Genomic DNA, 21,442 nt, shown 5'->3' on the forward strand with positions numbered 1-21,442 from the left:
CCAATTAAAAGAATAAAGGGATTAGACTGAATTTTTGAATATTGTTTAATTTGATCTCTTCATAGAAATTCTAGTAATCCACCCAGAAGTGATAAAAGATAGACAATCTAAGGAGGGAACGGGTCATTGCTGAGGAGAAATACTTACTTTCAGTTATGTTTCAAGAAATTATTCATTAGTTAGAATGTATGGATTTGAAGATTGAATTCAACATGAGGCAAACACATATACATTTGGAAGGGGGAAAGGATGCAATTAGATAAGAAGGAAAATGTTTGGTTCATCCTGGTACATAGGACTTAGTTCTTATTTAAATCAGTTATAAGATGTCTAAAACCCTCAAAACCAAAGTCAAATTTCATCTCAAAAATTTACCATTTATTTTGAGCTTGCTATATGCAATATATTAGCATACGATGTGAGATTTAAAGTTAAATAAATAAAGAACCTGAAACACATGAAGCTTACAATCTAAAGAAGGAAAACAATAATAGTGAGAATGCTGGTAAACGTTTTAAAAGATCCAAAATTCACAAAGATATGTGTCCCTTAAACAAAGCTAGAAAAAAAACTCGAAGTTAGTCTATAGGGAAATTTAAAGGGCTGCTTTTTGTGTTGCTTATTTTTTTTGCTTCTCCTGTTATCAGAATTCTTAGTTTTCAGAGTAAATATGAAGTGATTATTGTGTTGAGTGCATTTACATTTTAAGGAGCAATTTTGTCTTCTACTGGGGTCCCCAGCATGGCTTAGCTTCAGCCATCTTAGCTGTCATTTTATGTCTGAAAGGCTGGCAAGGTGGGAACACAGTGGTCTATTTGCTTAAGCTGCTTAATTATAAGGGAAGACACCTGGACATTCAGGGGCTGACAGCTAGATGCCCTATTTAGATCCTCTCATTCTCTGGGGGATATGGTCCAACCTTCAACCTCAATGGACATTGAAATGGAGCACCCGGATTTGGTGTTTCTAGCCCTTAGGTCTAATTGGAGGCGTTACTCTGAGAGACATTCTGCTATGGTCCATGTGTCTGAGTGTTAAACACCACAGAGAAAGGAGATGTAATAAAAAATAGATAAAATAAATACGAGGTCACCACAGTTTTTACTAAGAGAACAGAATATACTACCACTCTTGACTCAATTAAGAGCTCAGTCCTTGGGAGAGTAAGGTTTAGTGTGGGATCCTGCTGTTGGGCTGGAGGAGATATTTTGCTGTGGCAAGACCCTGGACAATGATGTTAGCAAAAGCCTAGTGTGACAGTGATTTGTGAATTTTCCTGGTAGTAGCATTAGTCTCTAACCAAGCAGGACCCTAGGAGGCCTTCCCAGAACAGACGTCCACCCATGTCCTCCGCTTGTCTTTTCTTTGTAGAAAACTTTAGTCAAAGAAGAAATTTAATCAGAGAAGTGAGAAAAAAGCAGAAAGAAAGAAAAACAGTCAAGCAAGACAAAATAATAATACTTTAGTCATTAAAGTCAAGGACCTTTAGTTCTACCTCAAGGACTATAGATAATATTTCAAGCCATGTCCTTTTGAGCTGTTCTGCAGATACTGAAACCCCCACCAGGTGGAAGAAGTTAACTATATGCTGCCCACAAGCACGTAGAACCCAGACTGGCTGGAACCAGAAGGTCAATGATGCTGGCTCCCGATTACCTCACCACCAACCAATCAGAAGACTGTCCACGAGCTGATCATGCCCTGCTCCTTGAACGCTATAAGACTCCTCACTATGGCCTCGAGGGCGGGACATACAGTCTTGAGGGCATCAGCCCGCTGTGGCCCCCCCCCCTTTGCCTGGCAAAGCAATAAAGCTATTTCTTTCTACTTCACACAAAACTCTGTCTCTGAGATTTAATCTGGCACCGGTGTACAGAGGCTGAATTTCAGCAACAAGTCTCCAACTTACATTTGGAGCAACTGGGTCATCAACATACACACCTTGATACCAGAAACTTGTGGAAAGGTGAGAGGAAATGGTGAGTTTTGAGAGACCCTGGGATCTTTCACTATCAGTTTAGAGAGAACCAGTGTTCCAATAGTTTAACTGGTAAACTATTGCAAGAAAATAACTTTTATTATTTTCAACAACTAATGTGTCTCAGGCAGGTGGGCCAAGAAACATATTACCGTTTGAAATGCAATTAGGTATATGGATTAATTACTAAAATTCTCGGCTACTTACACTGGAAAATTATTTATATTGTTAGGGAACATCTGTTAACAAATTTCTATATTCTCCTAATGGCTATAATTCTGAATTTCAGACAAATGATTTTTAGATTTATATTTAATATAAACTCAAGGTCTGGTCAGCAAAACTTTCTGTGATGATGGAAATACTCTAGATATGCTCTGTCCAGTGTTTTCTGGGAGTCTGATAGAAATATAAAATCTCAGGCTCATACCCACAGAATCAGAATTTTCATTCTAACAAGTCTCCAGGAGGCTAGTGTGCATATTAAAGCTTGAGAAGCAGTAGTCAAGAGCAGTTCTCTACTTTCACAGACTTTTGTGTGCCAGTTACCCAAGGAGGTTTTTAAAAACACCAGTGCCTGCACTCCACCGCAGAAGTTATGATTTAGGGTTCTGGGATGGGATCTAGGTAAAGGTATTTTTGAAATTCCCCATAGACAGATCCATATATCCATACATATAAAAGTTGCATGCATTTAACATTGAATATGGATGGACAAATAGCCCTTCAGAAATATGCATGTTTTTAACCAGCCACAGTACTTCACAATCTAAAAATATAATTAACATCATTTATATAAAAGTGCACAATTGTATGTTTAGTGCTGGTCATTGATCACATATGTCTTAGTCAATGGCAATTCTGGCACTTACAAGATGGAAATATTATTGAGAATTGTAGAGATAGGCCCAGGCCCAGTACTTCTCAAATTTTATTTGGGCTTAGGACCGTAAGAGTAACTTTTTATCAATTTAAGCAGTTTCAAGAAAAACAATTTATTTTCAGGGAGTCAAGTGAACCTGAGTTCAAGGAGTCGGTGGATCTGGAATTTAGTGAAATATCCAAAATTTCACCTTATTTTTAAACACATATATACATTTTCAAAATGCTAGGATGATGGGTTTATTTTATGGTCTTAGTTTGTTTTCAAACCAATTTATCTTGAAATAGAGCAACTTTGATAGAATAGGGGCTAGAGAATTTAGAAATACTCTAAGGTTTACAATTCTAAAAACAGTCATAGAGATGTAAAACATGCACTTTACTCATCAAAATCTGTGTCTCTGGAAATTGTGATTTCATTTGTACTGAAAGTTTGTGAAGCTTTTGTTTGTAGCTACAGTGAGCTCAGGTCATTGCACCAAGAAGGGGTTTGGATCATGCTGAAAATTTATTCCAGGACCCTCAGCAAAGGCCAACCTGTATCGTTACGAAATATAGTCAGGTCCATGCCCCTTTCTGGACCCCATGTTTCCCAGCCTTCTAATCCTGACCCTTTTTAGCCCTGCTTGATGAAATTTGGCAATGGGTAGTCATTATTGCCATCTGTTTCCTCCACAAGTCCCATATGAGGTGGACCACCTGAAGCTCTTAGATTAAATCAGCCTTCCTCTTCTGTTCTGAAAGTTCACATTCAGCATATCTAGTGGTCTTGTCGTATCAGTAATTAAATATTATCTTGTGGGTCACTGGAGTTCTAACAATTCCTTTCATTCCGAAATTTCCTTTACATGACAATGATAATACATTTCTGCAACCTATATATTTGAATATGTATTCAAAGATTATTAAATATATATTATTCAATATATATATTATATCTATCATAAGCACACACAGTAAAACTAAATCTAGTTAGTCCAAATATCCTGTCTATGCTTGACCCAAGACAACCTTAACATTCTCCTCAGCTTCACTAAGCTTTAAACAGTTTTCTTTCTGACTCTAGGCCTTTGAGTTCCCTTTCCTCAGAGCATTTACTTTAGAACATTTGCAATTGTAAATTCTTTCTCTGCTCCCTTAAGATGTAAATCTTCTTCCAGCCTCTAGCTAGTTTTACAACCCAAGAATGTCTTTCTCAAGGACCTGGGAGCCATCCCTTTGAGATGTAATAATCAAGGAAGATAGAGTCTCTATCTCCAGATCTCTGTGGTTAGGTAGGAGTGTAGCTTTGGTAAAGACCAATTACCAAACACAGATGGGCCTAATCACATTGACCGAACTCCCCGCCTTGTCCTCCTGTACTCTTCACTAGCTCACCCCAGTGCAAAATCTCTAAAAATGATTTAATGGGAGTTAGGCATACCAATTACTTCTTTGTCATAAACAAAAAGCAAGGATGATTTTTTTCACATGTATTGTGTGCCTGGAGAGGTAATATAGCATATCCCACTCCTTAAGAATGGTCTAGACCTGGCTTTGCTCTTCCTTGATGTGTGACCTGGGGCTACTTTCACAATCTCGTTTGTATCTCATTTTCCTTTTTTGTAAAATGAAGCCAAACACTTGCATCTAACTGTTACATTTGGTATGAGGGTTAAATGTGTTAATATGTAAAACATGCTTAGAGCAGTGTCCGGCACATAAGAAAAACTCAATAAATGTTAATTACTGCTGATGGCAACTACTTTACAATGTTCAGAACAAACTCGGATTTCTTGCCTCCAATTAGTTATGCCTTATCGTTTATGTATACAATTAATTGTTTTTTTGTGTTTTCATTTATTCTGTGCTAAAAATTTCGGGCAAACTGATTTGCCTCTCTGATGGCATGTCCAAAGACTATAACATAAACTTACCAGTTGAAGACTAGAGAGGAAAGTATTACTTGAAAACCAATTATACTCTCCCCAAAAAGGAATTAATGATGAACACTATTAGAAAACAGTAGAAATGTAAAACATGATGACTAAGTGAACAGAAAATAAAATGTAAATAATCTACTTAATCTAGATGGACAAATGGCTATACGTCATTCTTTTTATTTTTTACCTGTAGAATGAAGAAACTATTATATCCATCTCATTGGATTTTTTGAGGATTATACAAGATAATGTATAGAGTGATCAGCATAGTGTCAGACACCTGAAAAGAGTCCAGTAAATGTTGACTAGCTATTATTAGGGGAAAAGTAAAAAGCAGGTGTCATCTGCCAGCAATAAAAATTCCATGAGAACAAATTTTAGTTTTCCAAAACTGAACAGTTCTATATCAGTGATTGTCAACCAGGGATGATTTTAATGCCCCCATCTACTCTTACTCTGTTTATTTGCTAACAACCCCTTTATTATTTCCTTACAATATTTTTTATTCCTCACACTATTTTAATAAAAATGTTTTTTCAAAGTTCACCAATGATCATCACATTGACAAATACGATAGCTTTTCCTTAGGACTACTGGGTTCCATTCTTTCAGTTCCACCAAGCACAGGCATGTCTCAATCTAGATGTTCCAGAATAACATCAAATTTATGACTGAAATTTTATTTATTGTATTATCTCAAAACCTGTTCATTTTCTTATGTTTCTGATTTCATAACATTAACATCATTGAAACTCAGACTTGAAACAGGATCCATCTCTGTTCCCGTATCTCAACCTCATTTTACACACCTAATCAATTCCCAAGTCTATTAACATCATTTGCATTTTCTTCTTTATCCTACTCTACAGTTCTGGAGAATTGTACAACTGAAACTTGCTAACTTTTTACTAGATGTGAACATTGTTCTACACATTGTACGTACATTACACCAAATATAGCCTTCAAAATAACTCTGTGATTGAGGAATTACTCCGTTTTATAGGTGAGGAAAATAAAGCTAAATGATTTTAAATGGCTTGGCCAGGGCTACACAGCTAGTTAAGCAAAAACTGAATCAAAATTCCATGTTCAAGCTGCCTTTGTAGCCTGCCCCCTTCTTTAGGTGTGACATTCAAAATTTTTCACCTACCAGTCTAGTACAACCTTACTTCCTGATTTTGCATCCTAAAATTCTACTTCCCTTAGCCCATGTCCCCCATCCCATTCAGCTCCTTTTAATTTTCCTTCTCAGTATCTTTACGCGTGCTTTTCTTCAACATGGAAGGATGCCTGTCTACCAAATTGCCTTAAATCCAAATCCTAAATACGGGTTTCAAGTATTGACTTAAATGTTGCCTCATGAAGTAATATACATATTTAAAGTATTTCATATTTGAAATTAATGGACCCATATGTTCATATAACTTTAGTGTTGGGTGGACACACATAAGTTTAATATTTGAATCCTCTTATGGTACAGTTCTGTGTATTCTATTAAAAATAGAGTTTGCTAGAAAAATCAAATGAACCTTCTTAATTTTCTCTACCTAAACAGTTTATTTCCCTCCTATTTATCTGTAATTAAAGTGAGAAAAAGTCTGAATAGAATTGTAACTTAGCAGTACCTGCTTACTTTTCAACAAAGCTTCATAGGGTGGCTATACCTTAAAATCTGCTCCTGTGCAAATCTAAAATACTGATTTTGTCAGTAAGCACTTAAGGAATTGATTAAGTTCTGGGAAACTGATTTACACTAACCCAGGTTGGCAAATAGATTTAGACTCCAGTGTTAACTAAGATCCACTTGCCATGGCTGCCTAGAACAGCAGGGCAGAGTGCAGTGATCTATGTTTTGGTCTGGAAATGGAAAATATGGTACTTGTAACATGTATTGCCACAATATTTTGCCATTTATATACTAAGCAAATTTACTAAAAACTGGCATATTGATTAAATTCCTAATTTATTTGTTTGCCAGAAACATATTTCTCTAGTGATTAAATTCAGGGGCTCACCATTCTCCTAGCTTCAAAAGGTGATGTTGAGAATGGGAACAGAAACAAGGAGGTGCATAATTTTGAAATTATTTTACTCAGACCACAGTACGGCATGGTAAATTGTGCCTGGCATACTATAGAGGATACTTTTATATGTTGGCAAGTCCTTGCCTTCTAGGTCTGATGTCTTTCTTTTCTAAGCAGTAATAGACAAACACTGCCAAATTCTAATCCTCAAATTTATCATTAGGTCTATTTTAACTAATCTCTTTGTTTTCATTTTGTCCATATTACTTCATGGAGAGAAAACTCAATATAAATTTAATCACTCTTGGATTCAATCACATTCCAGACATGCTTTGATAAGACTATAGTAAATTACGGAAAGAATTTCTTGAAGTAGCTAAGACTTCTCAGTACCCGATAACAAAAGAAATTTTGTTTTATTTCTAGGTCTGTGTAATCTTATACATTATATACAAGCTTTATTTGATTAAGTTTTGGATAGCACTTTGTTTTCTTTATTTTCAATTCCATTTGGGAGTTGAGAAGAGTCACTTTCCTGTTTATTTTCTTGTGGTTTTATTATTTTGTACATTCTATGTTTACAACATTCCCCTTATTAATCTGTCTGTTCCTTTGAGGCTAGACCCATATATCTTTCATGATTGTATTCCTAGCAACATTAGCCACATTGTCTTGCACAGAATAGCTTTAAACATATTGTCTGAATGAATGAATAAATGAATACTGGATTAGAGAAGAATTTCAATTCCCTTGTCTTGAAGGGTGAAGCAACTGTGATTTTATATTTCAAATATGAGTACAACCTTTACTTATGTTCAGGTTATTTTCTTGTTTAACTTCATTTAAATAAATAGAATAGAATGAAAATGTTGAACCCAAGAAAAACCTGATAGAAAAGAAAAACTAGCAAATTAGATGCTTCAAAGGCAAAAATTGTTAAATGACCTTTAGATTATTAGGAGAAATTAGTAGCAAACTGTTCACCAATATCAATACCCAAGTCAGGGGTCACTGGAAAGAGGTGAGTTGGATCTGAGTATACACAGTATGCTTCTATTCATATAAAGTTTAATATGAATCACAACTAGTTTATTGTGTTAGAAGTCAAGATAATGGCTATACCTTCAAGGAGGTTATAACTGGGTGTTGCCTGGAAGGGGACTCTGGGAATGCTAGTTATGGTCTGTCTCTTGATCTGGATGCATGGAAATTTGTTGCGCTGTACAGTTATATGCATTATAATTATGTACATTAAATTTCAATAAAAAGTGTACTTTAAAATACATATCAATCATCTATGAACACAGTATTATTAGAGAGACTTTCATGCAATGAATATATTTTGGAAAAAATTATAGTCATATGTTCCTTTGTCTAATATCATTACATTATCCTCATCTTAAAAACTGTACATTGCATAATGTCTCCAAATAATTTTTTTATTTTGGTAAAAATTGGGTTATTTGGATAGCTACTTGATAACTATCATAGTAATTTGAATATTCAGGGTTCTCTTTTGATGACTAGGAACATTTCTATATCCCTTGAGACAAGATAACTTCACTTGTTTTCTAAACCTTCCTAAAGGCTTATTTCTGGTAAGCTGCTTACATATTTGAAGTAAGTAACTTTGGCTTTTTGTTGTTTGACAGGATCAAAGTTCTCTGGGATATAGTACAATGGAATGAAAGCTATTTCATAAAGTATGTTTTAAGGAATAAAAGATAATACCCTTTTCTTATTGCAGAATAAAAGGATTTCATGTAACAGTAGGGTTCCTTTCCGAAAATTTGAAAAAATGTAAATAGGAAATAATATTCATTATCATATAAGTAATAAAACTTCCCATTTTCAAAGAATTGATTTTTCTTATCAAACTGGAAAACTAAAAGTTAAGACCCAAAAGTTCTAATGCATGTAGCCTTTCTGGAAATGGTTTAACTTACATAGCATCCAATTCAACATTTTCCTATACAAAAAATATTGTTTTCCAAAATATCATCCTAATCCACATTTAAATCAAACCATGTGAGCACTCTTGTTTCACCATATTCATTTCAAGGACACTTATGGGTACATTGTGATAACAATTTTCCACCAATATCACAGCAGGTTGATTTACTCAGCTGCACATAACTGCAGTATTTTTCTTAAAGCTTTGAAATCTTGAATGAGAGGTGGAGAACTAACTGTAGACATGTAATATATTAAATTTCTAAGACTTCAAAGGGAGCATAATTAACTCAATGCCACATAATTGCTCCAGGGACAGGAAAAAAGATGCAAACAGAATTGATATGCCCATTTTTTCCCCTAGCAATTAAATGACAATGCTAAGTGAGCAATTTCTTTTTTAAGACCCATTCTTTTGACTTAATATTTCCCTCGAATATTTTAAAAACTTTCCATGCCAACTTATAAAATATAGGAAGCAGTGAAGCTGGGAATTCTGCTATTCCCTCTCTTTGAGCAGAATTTCTCCCTTCCTCCTCTCCGTCTCTTCGGTGCTTACAGAACCTGTCTCTTTGACCTCATCATAACCTTTAGTTCCTCTCTCTTTCCCACTCTCCCAATCCATCAGTTCTTTTCTAGCTTCATTTGCCTTTCTGTCCATCATGTAATCCACTGTAAGTCATTTCTATATCTCTTAGGACCTGACAATCACGTACCCCTTTGACCGGCTGCCAACTTACTTTATCAGTTTCAAACTTTGAGCGTCCTCTACCATCCACTATCAGCACTAGCTGCAAAGATACTGAACGTGGGTGGAGGAAGTTAGGGAATAATACTGATTAGATCTAGGGAGGCTTTTAATTTTCTCAATTGTAAATTTGGAATTCAGACAAAATGTTACATGTTGTACTTTCCAAATCTAAAACGTCATGGTTCGATATCTTATTTCTTCAAAACTATAACAATCATTCTTTAAAGTATCTTTTGTCTGTTAATCTCTAAAAATCTGAAAGAACACCCTGGAACTTCCAACTGAAAAAAGTCAAACGGGGTCATCTCCAAAACCCCAATACAATATAAGGGAATGAACAGATATATAACCCAACGACCATGAGGAAAATGGGACAGAAGCCATCAGAAAAGTGTTTTTAAATAAATTACTGAGGGACTTCCCTGGAGGTCCAGTGGTTAAGACTTTGCCTACCAATACAGGGGTGCAGGTTCAATCCCTGGTTGGGGAGCTAAGATGTATATGTGTATGTGCAGGTGTATACCTGGAATGCCACACAAGACACATTGCCTCCTGAGAAGAAAATCAGGTGCTTAAGGAACAATAACAGGAGGTTATCCTTCTGAACCTTTTAAATATTGAATCATGTGAATGCATAGTGTATTCTAAAAGTAAATACCAATTAAATTTTAAACATTAAAAAAATAAGTAGGGCTTCCCTGGTGGCGCAGTGGTTGAGAATCTGCCTGCCAATGCAGGGGACACGGGTTTGAGCCTGGTCTGGGAAGATCCCACATGCCGTGGAGCAACTGGGCCCGTGAGCCACAACTACTGAGCCTGCGCGTCTGGAGCCTGTGCTACGCAACAAGAGAGGCCGCGATAGTGAGAGGGCCGCGATAGTGAGAGGGCCGCGATAGTGAGAGGGCCGCGATAGTGAGAGGCCCGCGCGCCACGATGAAGTGTGGCCCCCGCTTGCCGCAACTAGAGAAAGCCCTCGCACAGAAACAAAGACCCAACACAGCCAAAAATAAATAAATAAATAGATAAATAATAAAAATAAAGGAATTACCTTAAAAAAAAGCCAACAACAACGACAAGCCCTAAATAAATAAATAAATAAATAAATAATTATTTTTGAAAAGAATAACTGGAGGGAGAAATAGGTGGACCAAGGGACTCTTGCTTTTCATTATAAAACCCTCGGTTGTATTTGATTTTTAAAACTATGTCCATCTCTCTCTCACACACACACACGTGCACGCACAGTGAATTTTTATTTGCCTATCATTGTCTGCCTAACACAGTCTTATCCATTTTTCATGATTCTGGTACAGCAAACTTTCTGTGAAACTTTTCCTGACACCAGCCAAACTCCTGCAGAGTTAGTCAGTTCTCCTATGGGATTCCAGAGCATCATCCACCTGTCATTATTATACTATTTTTCTTTCATATTTTATTATTTAGTTACATGCTTGCCTCCTCCACTAAACTAAGTGATCCTCTAAGTCAGGAACTATGCCACGTCTCCAGACCTCCGGTGCTGTCTGCCTTCTGGATTTGCTGCTGCTTGCCTTTGAATGAACTGCATCTAGGACTTAAGGGGTCAGCATACTCTCTAAGTGGGGAAATGTTCCTAGAACTCATGGGAGAGCAGAAGCAAGCTGGGAAGTGTTTGAGAACAGCTACTGGAGCAACAGGAACCACTACACAGGTCAGAGAAGAGGATAGCCAGCTTAGGATGGGGAAGGCAGGTGGGTTCACATTCTTCCTGTCATTCTTCCTTGCCGTTTGAGACCATAAAATAAACTTAGTCCACAGTTTAAAGACAGAAAATCAGAAAGACAAAGTGAGTGGGGGGAAAAATGGTGGCTTGGTAGAGGAAGGGAGATAAGTCTCTCAGGAAAATCACAAAGACAGATTTATGTGTTTGAGAACAAAGTGGAAGCAGTATATTGTTACAAGTATCAAAGTTCAGAGTCAAGGATAGGGGGCCACAGCATGTGCTATTGTCAGGTATATACTATGTGCTAGAAAAAATGATCTAGAAATTACTGTTTCTTAAACATCTACTAGGTGCTAGTCCCCCAACCACCCCTTTAAGGTTTTTTATATCTCATTATTCTGTGTTACAAATATAATAAGTTGAAATCAATAATTATTCCCATTTTACTGGTGACAAAATGGAGGCTCAAAAATGTTAAGTAATTTGCTGACATCATGTGATCAGAAAGTGGCTGAGATGGACTTGTACTTGTCTGTTAAATACCATTTCTTTTGTGAATTCCTACTCATGATACTAAGTCTGGTTCAAATGTGCCTTCTCAATGAAGACTTCTCTGATCTTTCCAACCAAAAATGACTATAGATGCTTCAACTTTATTTCTCGTAATTTTAACATTCCAATTTATATTACATTTCTTTGTATATTTGCCTTCAATCTTCCAGCAGATTTTGTGTTTCTTGAAGGAAAGAACAAGCTCCTGTAGAACTGAAAATATTCTTTCTATTGTGGAAAAATCTAGTGGTTCAATGAGACTCTCTGAGTTATTTGCTAGACTTAGAAAAGTCAAAGTTCTATATTTGTCCCTAAACTGCATAACAAAGTTTTCAATTAAAATTTTAAAAATGTATCATTGATATTTTCCAAAGTTTTGTTCTTATTAGTGATTTATATTCTGCTTCAATGTCCCTGATACCAATTATATTATAGAGTGTCAAAGAATTTCACACATTCCTAATTTGGAAGCTTTACAGCAGTACTTTGCGAGCTAAAGAAAGCATAATGGAGAAGTGAAGAAAAAAGTATTAGTGAAATAAAGTCATGAAAAATTTTAAAACTAATAATAAAACCCATGTGAAAGTATGTAATGTCATGACCAGTTCTAGCACTACATAAAATTAAAAATTTGAAGGCAAATGTACTTAACAATAATCTTTTGTAAGGCAGCACTGAAGATTTTAGAATATAGAGATTAAAAAGTCTTAACTGTATTTTCACAACGTTTCAGAGCTTCTGGACAAATGAACAGATACAATTAAAATTTTGAGGATCCAGCATCGTAAAATGTACAGTGGTCATCACTTTGCAGAGTTACAGACAATTTTAATTATTTGTCTTGGTACAGAGTTCACAGAGCAGAAGTAAATATGCTATATGTTTTTGTGAAAGGAATCATGTTTAGGCAACAATAGCTTAATTGAAGTAAATCTTTTCTCAGAAGTAAAGTTTTAACTTGCATAAAACTTTTAAGTATTAGTTAGACAACTTGTTAAATCCACTCAGGTAAACAGCACTTTTAAATCCCCATAAAATTTCTTAAAATCATCCTGGCTATGTACCTAAATACATATAAATACAAAGCATTCTTAGCAATTAACTGGACAGTACGGGGTAAATGTGATGAGCAAGGAATTCACTGTGCTACCTCAATTAATGCTAATGAGAGTTGTGTAGTTAATTCCCTCACGCTGCTCTTAATTTTCATCTCCTCTGTGGAGTCTATTCCAAAACATTTAATTTTTACATCCTATTCCCAGCCCATGACAATTTTTACTTACCTCAGTAATGAAGGCTTTGGCTGTGGCAGGATTCATAACAAGGATGGCTCGCCTAAGAGTGTCTCGATAGCGATTCAATTCCTCTATTCTCATGGTATCAAAGAGAGTGGTGATCATTTTATTGATGTTGTTTTCTACCTTCTGAAGTGCAACATCCATCCCCTGCTGAGACACTTTGTCCAAAAACTCCTGTATTCCACGGATATCTAGGAACAGCAAAAGCCCATCAAAATGTGAATTACAGCACAGAAGGGAGAGAAAAGCTATTTCACTTACATCATAATAGTTTATTCTTCTACATTGTAGGCTGTTTAAACTTCTAATTGAGGAGCTGATGGAACTCTCAAATATGTTTAAGGTTGAGAAAAGACGATTTAAGGTGTTTGCGTGAAAAATGTAGGGATTGTTATTTTTTAAATTAATTTTTCTCCACTGAGCGTTCTAAATTATCTCACCTCTGGAAGATGTTAGAACAGAGTAGAGGGAAGTGATGGGGAAGATCCTCACTTCCCTAAAGCAAATGTGAGATAAGAAAGTACATTCCTTATTTTTCCTCAGTATTAAAGAGTGGTATTAACCTCAGGCAAGACATGAATGCCATTAATGGCTGATGAATCTGAATCAAGATTACTACCATTTCTTAAAATAGGCAACGATATCACTAAACTTGACATTTTCAATCTTAATTGAAAGACGGTTCTGAGAGGTTATTTTCAAAGGGTCTCAGGTCACTTAGACCACAAATAAAACAGCTACATTTTTGCCTGTTTTATGAGTACTACCTCCTTAGCTCAAATCTGGCCAACTTGGTAGAGATTGGTTTTTTTTCCAGGAGTATGGGAATGTATTTTGCGTGTAAAATATAAATTTTAACAAAATATTCACACACCCATTCCAAAATAAAAAAAAATTTCTGAAAGATTATCAAATAAAAAATTGTGTCCATTTCACATCTAAGTAAGGAGGGTAAAATACAGTCTAAATAAAGTGTTTATAAACTTGTATTTTGATGTATATTTAAGTAACAATAAGTGCCTGAAATGTTACAAATATTTTTCCTAGTGCCACATTGGCTGTTTATAGAAGAAGGGATCTAAACATTGATAAATATGATTGGAAGATGTACCCGGCACAATACAATCTTAATACAGCAGATTGCTTTGACTATAAAGTACTGTTTATTTTTCTGTATATGCTCATGACATAAAATGTTAAAAGGGAAAAAACTAGTGAAAGATAAGGAGTGAATGAAATTGTAGGTTGCTTATTATGAATGGACTATATTTCAAAATTCCTTAATGTGAAAGGCTGCAGGCATGTAAAATTTACCTCTCAAGGACAATAACAAGGTCATGTGTTTTTCAGTACATTAGCAATTAAAAGCCATATATAAGCCAATAGAGTAAGAAACAGTCACAAATTTAGAAACTAACATTTGCTCATAACCAAAGTTTATATTTGCAAGTTTATAAATTAATACTAATAATTTTAAAATTTGCTTTCTTCTTATGATCTGTTTTATTTTAAAACAATTACTATGAACACTATATGTCTAGTTATCTGATGACTCTCAAACTCTTCAGAATAGATAACTGTATAAATTCTACCTTACATTCCTTATTCCTAATTAAATTATAAACCCAGGATGTCAGCATCACAGTAGCTTAAAAGAACAAAGACTCATCTAGAGCAGAACAAGGGATAAAACAGCTGGAATAATAAAGGTATTATGTACTCATTAAATATCCAGGTCAGAAAGTTCCTGAGGATATAAGGTATTCAAGCATGGATTAAACAAAGGTTTAGATCTGATGAAATTTAGCAGATACAGGTAGACATAGAACAGGACTATGTTCGCACTCAAGCAGGCCTTCTCAAACTTTGCTGTGAATCAGAATAGCTTGGAAATCTTATTAAAAATGCAGAAGCCTGGACCCTACCCCAGAACCAGTATGCCTTTAAACTATGTGTCAGAGCAGATCCTTGATTTTGAATTGTTAAGCTGTTGTTTATTTAGTATGAATCACTTAAAAGTGCAGCTAAATATGACAGAAAAAAACAAAAATAAATTGAAATAGAGATGTTCAGAAAACACAGTGTGACCAGAGCATAAGACTCCAAATTACTTAAACTCTTAACTTTGAGAAACAAAAGAGACTGTTTCAAAAAAAATTTGTTGAAACAAATTATTAAAAATTATTGAAATTATTGCCTGTCACCAATGCTACCTGCTAAGAATTCAACAGTGAATACCCTTCCCCACACTGAGACAGGCAATAAACAGGTAAACAAAGTAATGCATACAATTCGCACTAAGTGCTGGAAAGAAAACAAGGGTGTGCTCCTCGAGAATAACAGGGTGGGAAGAAGGACCTATTTTAGTTAGATACTCAAGGAGGTTTCCTCTGGAAAACTGGTATTTAAAGTGTGATCTAAAGGATGAGAAGACATTGCCCAGGCAAGGGGATAGGATGAGAGGACGACAGCTCGGGAAGATGCCCCGAGGCAGTGAAGTGCTTGTGTTTAACTACCTAAAGGATTTCTGTGTGGTTGTAGTCCAGCTAGCCAGGGGGAGGGCAGAGTTAGTTGAACCTGTGTGGAGAAACTTCAGATTATGTGGATCCTGGTGAGACACAGAAAGAGGTTTTGATTTTATCCTAAATACAGTTTTAATCTCTTGAAAGTTTTAAGTAGAGGATCTGAATAAGTAGATGATGGGCTATGTGATCATTCAAATTAAGCTTGTAACTGATTTTCCCTTCATTTAAAACAGGATGACTTTTTTAGCTTTTATATTTGACCAGAAATTAAGTACTATATGTATTGTTACTTGGCCAGAAAAGTGATGTGATAAAAGATTGCTATTATGTCTTTGCTTCCTTAGTCTGCAGTTCTGTTTATCACTGCCTAGATAAGTGATTATAAAGTTTTTGAAAATTTTTCTGATCTACAAATGAAGAAATATTTATCTTATAGATGTCTTGAAAGATTAATTAGTGAGGGTGATGGGGTGTGTGTCTGCATGGGAAATCCATTGTAGAGTCTAACACATGGTAGGTGCTATTATTGTTAATAATAGTGCACAATTGCTTGTTAAGGGTCCACCCACTCCTCCCCCCACCAACAGGACAGAATTGCCTAAAATTTACTGATGGACAGTTACCCAAAATAGCAAGCATAATGTTTTAGACTCTTGGAATGCAGGAGTTAAATAAACAATAATAGTTTTGCTTATTTGTGAATAACACCAAACACTCATGATATACAGCATTTGTAAGTCTGACGTGAAAAGGATCTGAATCATACTATTAGCTGCACTGTGGAAAAGTCATTAAAAGAGAGAGTGGATCTTTGGCTTTGTCAGTTCATGAGTATGATCAACTATCACAATTATTCAGTTACATTATCTGCTTAACTGTTAGTTGGAAAAAATGAGTAAAATGCTACAGGTTACAGGAATTTAAAAGATAAGAGGTGATGCTTGACATCATAAAGCTTCCAGGCCTGTGGGTGTTACTAGATGTTACTCATTGGTAACAGAAAGATAAATAGTAGTTTCAGTTGTTGCCAGTGATTATTAATTCTACTGACCAGATAATTATAACAACAGCAAGTTAACTCATGAACACAAGATTAGGACAAAAAACAGAAGTCTTTTTCCCCCTGGGCTCTATAAAGCAACTTGTGGTAGCAGAATATGACCTCCCAAAGATGACCAAGTCCTAATCCCTGGAGTCTATGAATAGGTTAGGGTTACAAAGCAAAGAGGAATTAATGCTCCAGATGACATTAAGGTTGTCAATCTCTTGACCTTAAGACAGGGAGACATCTCCTATTACTTTGGTGGGACTAGTGTAATCACAGCGTCCTTAAACTTAAAAGAGGGAAGCACAAGAGGAGAGTGGAACGGAGAGCTGACTACTGAAGAATGTGCTGGGCCTTTTGGGAAACTTCAGAGATGACTATTGCTGGCTTTGTGGATGAAAGAAGGAGACCTTGAATGAAGAAATGTGGATAGTCCCTAGAAAATGCAAGAAAATGGGTTCTCCCCAAGAACCTTCAGAAAGGAACACAGCCTTGCTTACTTCTTGGTTTTAGCCCACTGCAATCCCATGTCAGACTTCTGATTTACAGAATTGTAAAGTAATAATTTGTATTGTTTAAGCCTCTAAATTTGTGATCACTCATTATACCAGCAATAGAAAACTAATAGAGAAGTATAGTTTAGTCCTTAGGCTGGCATTTTTCAAATTATTGTCTACTGAATTTCATTTTAGGATCATTTGGAGAACTTGTCCTGTCCAAAAGGAAGATTTCTTAGCCTCATCCCATTCCTATGGAATCAGAAATTCTCATAAGACCCAGAGATTTTAGCACCTAATAATTTTTAAGAGATCAGTTTGGGAACCAAGGTTCCAATTTCTTAACCTTCTTTCTGTCACAGTCTCCTCTGAGAAAATCATGAAGATCATGGATCCCTTTTCTCCCCAGTAAATGTACATACCCAAAACATTCTGCACACTGCCTAGATTATGGTCTAATCTGTTTGCTTCCCTTAAGGGTGTTATTGGAAAACCTGAAGCAGTATAGTCACTGCCTGTAATGGTTGTTTTTCTATCCATTCTATATAAGAAGGTAGAGTATAGATATTCAACATCTAGTAGTGTGTATTACATCTTATTTAGAGAAACATTTAAAATAAAAATATTAAGAAACTTATAAATACCTTCCTTGATAACCTTTAAGTACTTTCAGCTATATTTAGGCTAACTCTAGTTGTCTTTCAGGCCCAAGAAAAATATCGCAAACTGTAGAAGACTGGGTTCCCAGGGAAGTGGAGTCTAAGTTAGAGACTGGAGAATAGGAAGTTTATTAGAGACTACTCTAAGAAATAACACTTGTGCAACAAGGGAAGGGAACAAGGGTCAGCAGAGAGGGAGCTGTGATGCATATCTCAGCAGAGGACTGCACAGAGCTCTGGAAGTGTTATCCCAAGTTAGGGCTGGTGGAAGGAGGGGTTTTATAATCCTGCATAGACTTTGGTCCATGGCTCAGCTGAGGGAATTTGGGTGGCACAAGACAGAATGCACTGGAAATTTTCCTTACATTTATGGAGTCAAAGGTTGTTGTTTTGATTTTCAGGGTAATTTGACATGAAAAAGTCTTATACGTCATTGCTAGTCAATATCTCATCTTTATTTTTTAAATTTTAAAAATTATTTTATTTTTATTATTGGGGCATCTTTCTTTTTTAAAACAACATTTTATCTAGGGGAAAACATATTACACTTGATGTCAGAAAACCAGGTTTGGATCCTTACTTTGCTACCCACATAGCCGTGTGAACCTAGAATCAATTTCATAGGTGATGTCTGTTGTTTTTACCTTCCCAGTATTTTTTCTCCTTTATTCAAATAACAAAACCTCATTTTTCATTTAAGAAACAAACCTGGACCCATCTCTGTGTTCTTCATGTGCACAACCTTCTATATTCATTAATGGATGGTCATGTGTCCCAGGACAGTTAAATGTGAGCTCTCCATATCTTTGGCCTAAGTAATTAGTTCACAGATAGTCACAGGATTCAAACAAAGATTGAAATTTGATATATGGATAATGAAAAAGAAATGGTCATTCTTTTGTATCACAAGTTGTAACGATGCAGTTTTGGAATTGAGAGAGCCAGTGTGTCTAGTGAGAAACTGAGAATGCAGCCAATGAGTGAAGTGAAACAAAGGCAAGGCAGCTATTTCTTAGACTTCCCATCTACATGAGTCGATCGAAAAAACATTTTTTCTTTTTTTGCTTACCTAGTTTGAAATGAGCTTCTATCACTCACAAGAGAAAGGGTATTGACTAACACATAGTCTTTTGATAAACATCTGGTAGTTTGGTAATGAAGGTGAAGGCACAGTTCCTGTTCTTGAAGTACATCCAGTTTCGTGGAGGGAATAACAATTTAAACAAGTAATTGTTTTAATGTGATTAATGCCAATGAAAGAAATGTAACAAAGGAATGGAAGCTTAGGAAAACAGCTAATCACACTTTATCAAGGCAAAAAGAAAATTATATCACCTAATTACTGGGTTATTCTAATAAAAGGAAATAAGGGGTGTGAAACATTAAAGCAGTTTGTAAATTGCAAATTTCTATGCAATGTGCATTTTCATTATCAAGACTTTATAAACCCAGTCAAATGTCCCACTTGTTCTTAATTTTCTTCTGTTCTCTTTTTCTATGGAAAAATGGAAGACAAACAAAAATCACAATAAGGGCTAAAAGTTGACCTAGGTACTACCTTTATAAATTGATATTCTAGCAACCATCGATTTTTGTGATATCTGATTTGTGTTACCTAGTTAGACCAACTTCCTGCAACTGCTCTCCAAGAGGTAATGGATGATTGAAACACAATGATTTGTTTTATTAAATTGTGTAGAATAATGACTTTATTATGATCACTAATGTAAGACTAAATTTAATATCTCTACTGAAAATGGCTTATAATGTTAATAGATTAAGGTAGAAAAATCCTAGGTGATATTAGGATCTAATGTATAAGCCCATTTCTAAACAGACCCCCAAACCAGAAATATGATATTTTACTGTTCATCCTAAATCAGTAGTCAGCATCTAAATAGATCTCTTTTGGAATCTAGTCTCTGCTTACTATGTGCCAAGCATGAGCAAAACAATCTCTGCCCTCAATGAGCTTGTTATCTATGCATCTGGTGATAACATAGACCCTATTACAGATAGAAGAATCTTACAATACTACTCATTTTCCAAACTGTCGCTGCAACTTAAATTTAGTGGCATTCTCTGGAATACATCAAACAGTAATTCTCAGTCTGATCATTGTATTCGAATGACACTTTTAAAATGTTGAATTTGGTAGGAAAAAAGATTTGTCACTGAGGCTTTGCAGGTCTGATTATTTTTTTCCTTCTACTCATCTCTCTCCCTCATTTGAGTAGACTAGGCACATTTAATCATTTTTGATCACTTAATGCATTGAAAACCTCACTTAGCAGGAGACCTCAGTACTTCAGTCAATCTGGGTGTTTCTGAAATTATGACAGAATGCTAAGCTTTAAATTAATATTTAGAATCTTGTGAAATTTTTTTAGATAAAAAGAAATACATCACACTACTGGACGCATGAGATACATCATTAAGTTGAATGGACTTTCCCAACATATGAATGGCAAAGCATAATCTACAATTGCCTTGTTTCCTCAGGGGAAAAAAGGCTTTTAACCAGGGAGTGATTTAAAAATTTTTGTGCAGAAGAACCCTTACTTCTAAAGGGATTTGAGTCGTTAATTATTTCCTTGTCATTTGTGATGTATTTAGAAAATAATGATAATATGTGATGTATTTAGAAAATAATGATAATAATGTGCTGTAGGAGATTTTAAGGTGACACAGTCCAGCAATAGGGATCCACTGAGATTCTCTATTTGATAAGAACTTGTGATTTTAACATTAGATCGTAATGTTACATCATGAAAGTCATTTTTACAGTAATGCTAATCAATATTTTTAGAACATTTTACTGCTGAACAAATCCAAAATAGTAGAATATATCATTTTTACCTACTGACATAATATAACTAATGAAAACAAAATAGTTCAATAAGATGCTTGGATTAATTATATGCTTACTGATGTACATTGAAGTGAATGAGAGAACTGAAAGCTGGAAAGCAGCCAAATGAGTAATAAATCACTTTAAGACTGTCTAGAGAGACAGTTAATAATATTATAGTCATCAGACATTTGAAAATACCCTCAGGGTAATTATAAACATTTGCAATAAATTAAGAGGAATGTGTCCATTTTATTAAACCTACATCAAGTCTGCATGGAGTAAATACTGTTATTCCTAGGAATGCATTCATGCTGATGTCCATCTAATGTTCATTTCAAAGAGTTCTACCATATGACAATTTAATTGTAAGGAAAGGGTGATGTACTGAAGGGTAGTGCTTAAGTACCTCAGGTCATTCAACTATGTACTGACTCTTAATTTGGGATCATTAAATCAGTGCTTGCAGAATGCAATGGAGTCCATATATAATCCATTCATTAATCCTTAAATTTGAATTTATTTCTTTGTTTTCGTGCATATGGATGTCAAAAAGTAAATATTTCTGTATATAAAGAGAAATATATTTTCATTTAGTCTTTTCCATGCTAAGATATTCTATCAAAACCTGTTATGTATGTTTAGGTCTCTGATTTTCAGAAATACCTAGTTTAACAAATTATAGTTGATATTTACATATGGCCAGAAGTCTTATTGCAAGATAGAAAAGACTATTCTGAAATCTTAAGAAAATGTCAGAAAGGCTAAGAACATAAAAGAAGTCTAAATTGACCAAAGCAAAC

At 35.3% G+C, this 21,442-nt stretch overlaps 1 protein-coding gene across 3 annotated transcripts in view; it reads right to left on the reverse strand.

Moving 5' to 3' along the window:
• Nucleotides 1–21,442, reverse strand: part of GRID2 (glutamate ionotropic receptor delta type subunit 2) — a gene marked incomplete at both ends in the record, with an annotated part of 1,386,303 nt that overhangs the window by 636,260 nt on the left and 728,601 nt on the right. For all 3 annotated transcript variants that reach the window (XM_079709016.1, XM_079709017.1, XM_079709015.1), the window contains one exon: nt 13,048–13,253. In XM_079709016.1, coding sequence (XP_079565142.1) covers nt 13,048–13,253 — 206 coding nt within the window. The remainder of the gene's footprint in view (nt 1–13,047; nt 13,254–21,442) is intronic.

This window comes from Hyperoodon ampullatus (genome assembly GCF_949752795.1).
Source record: "Hyperoodon ampullatus genome assembly, chromosome: 1".
Lineage (NCBI taxonomy): Eukaryota > Metazoa > Chordata > Mammalia > Artiodactyla > Ziphiidae > Hyperoodon > Hyperoodon ampullatus.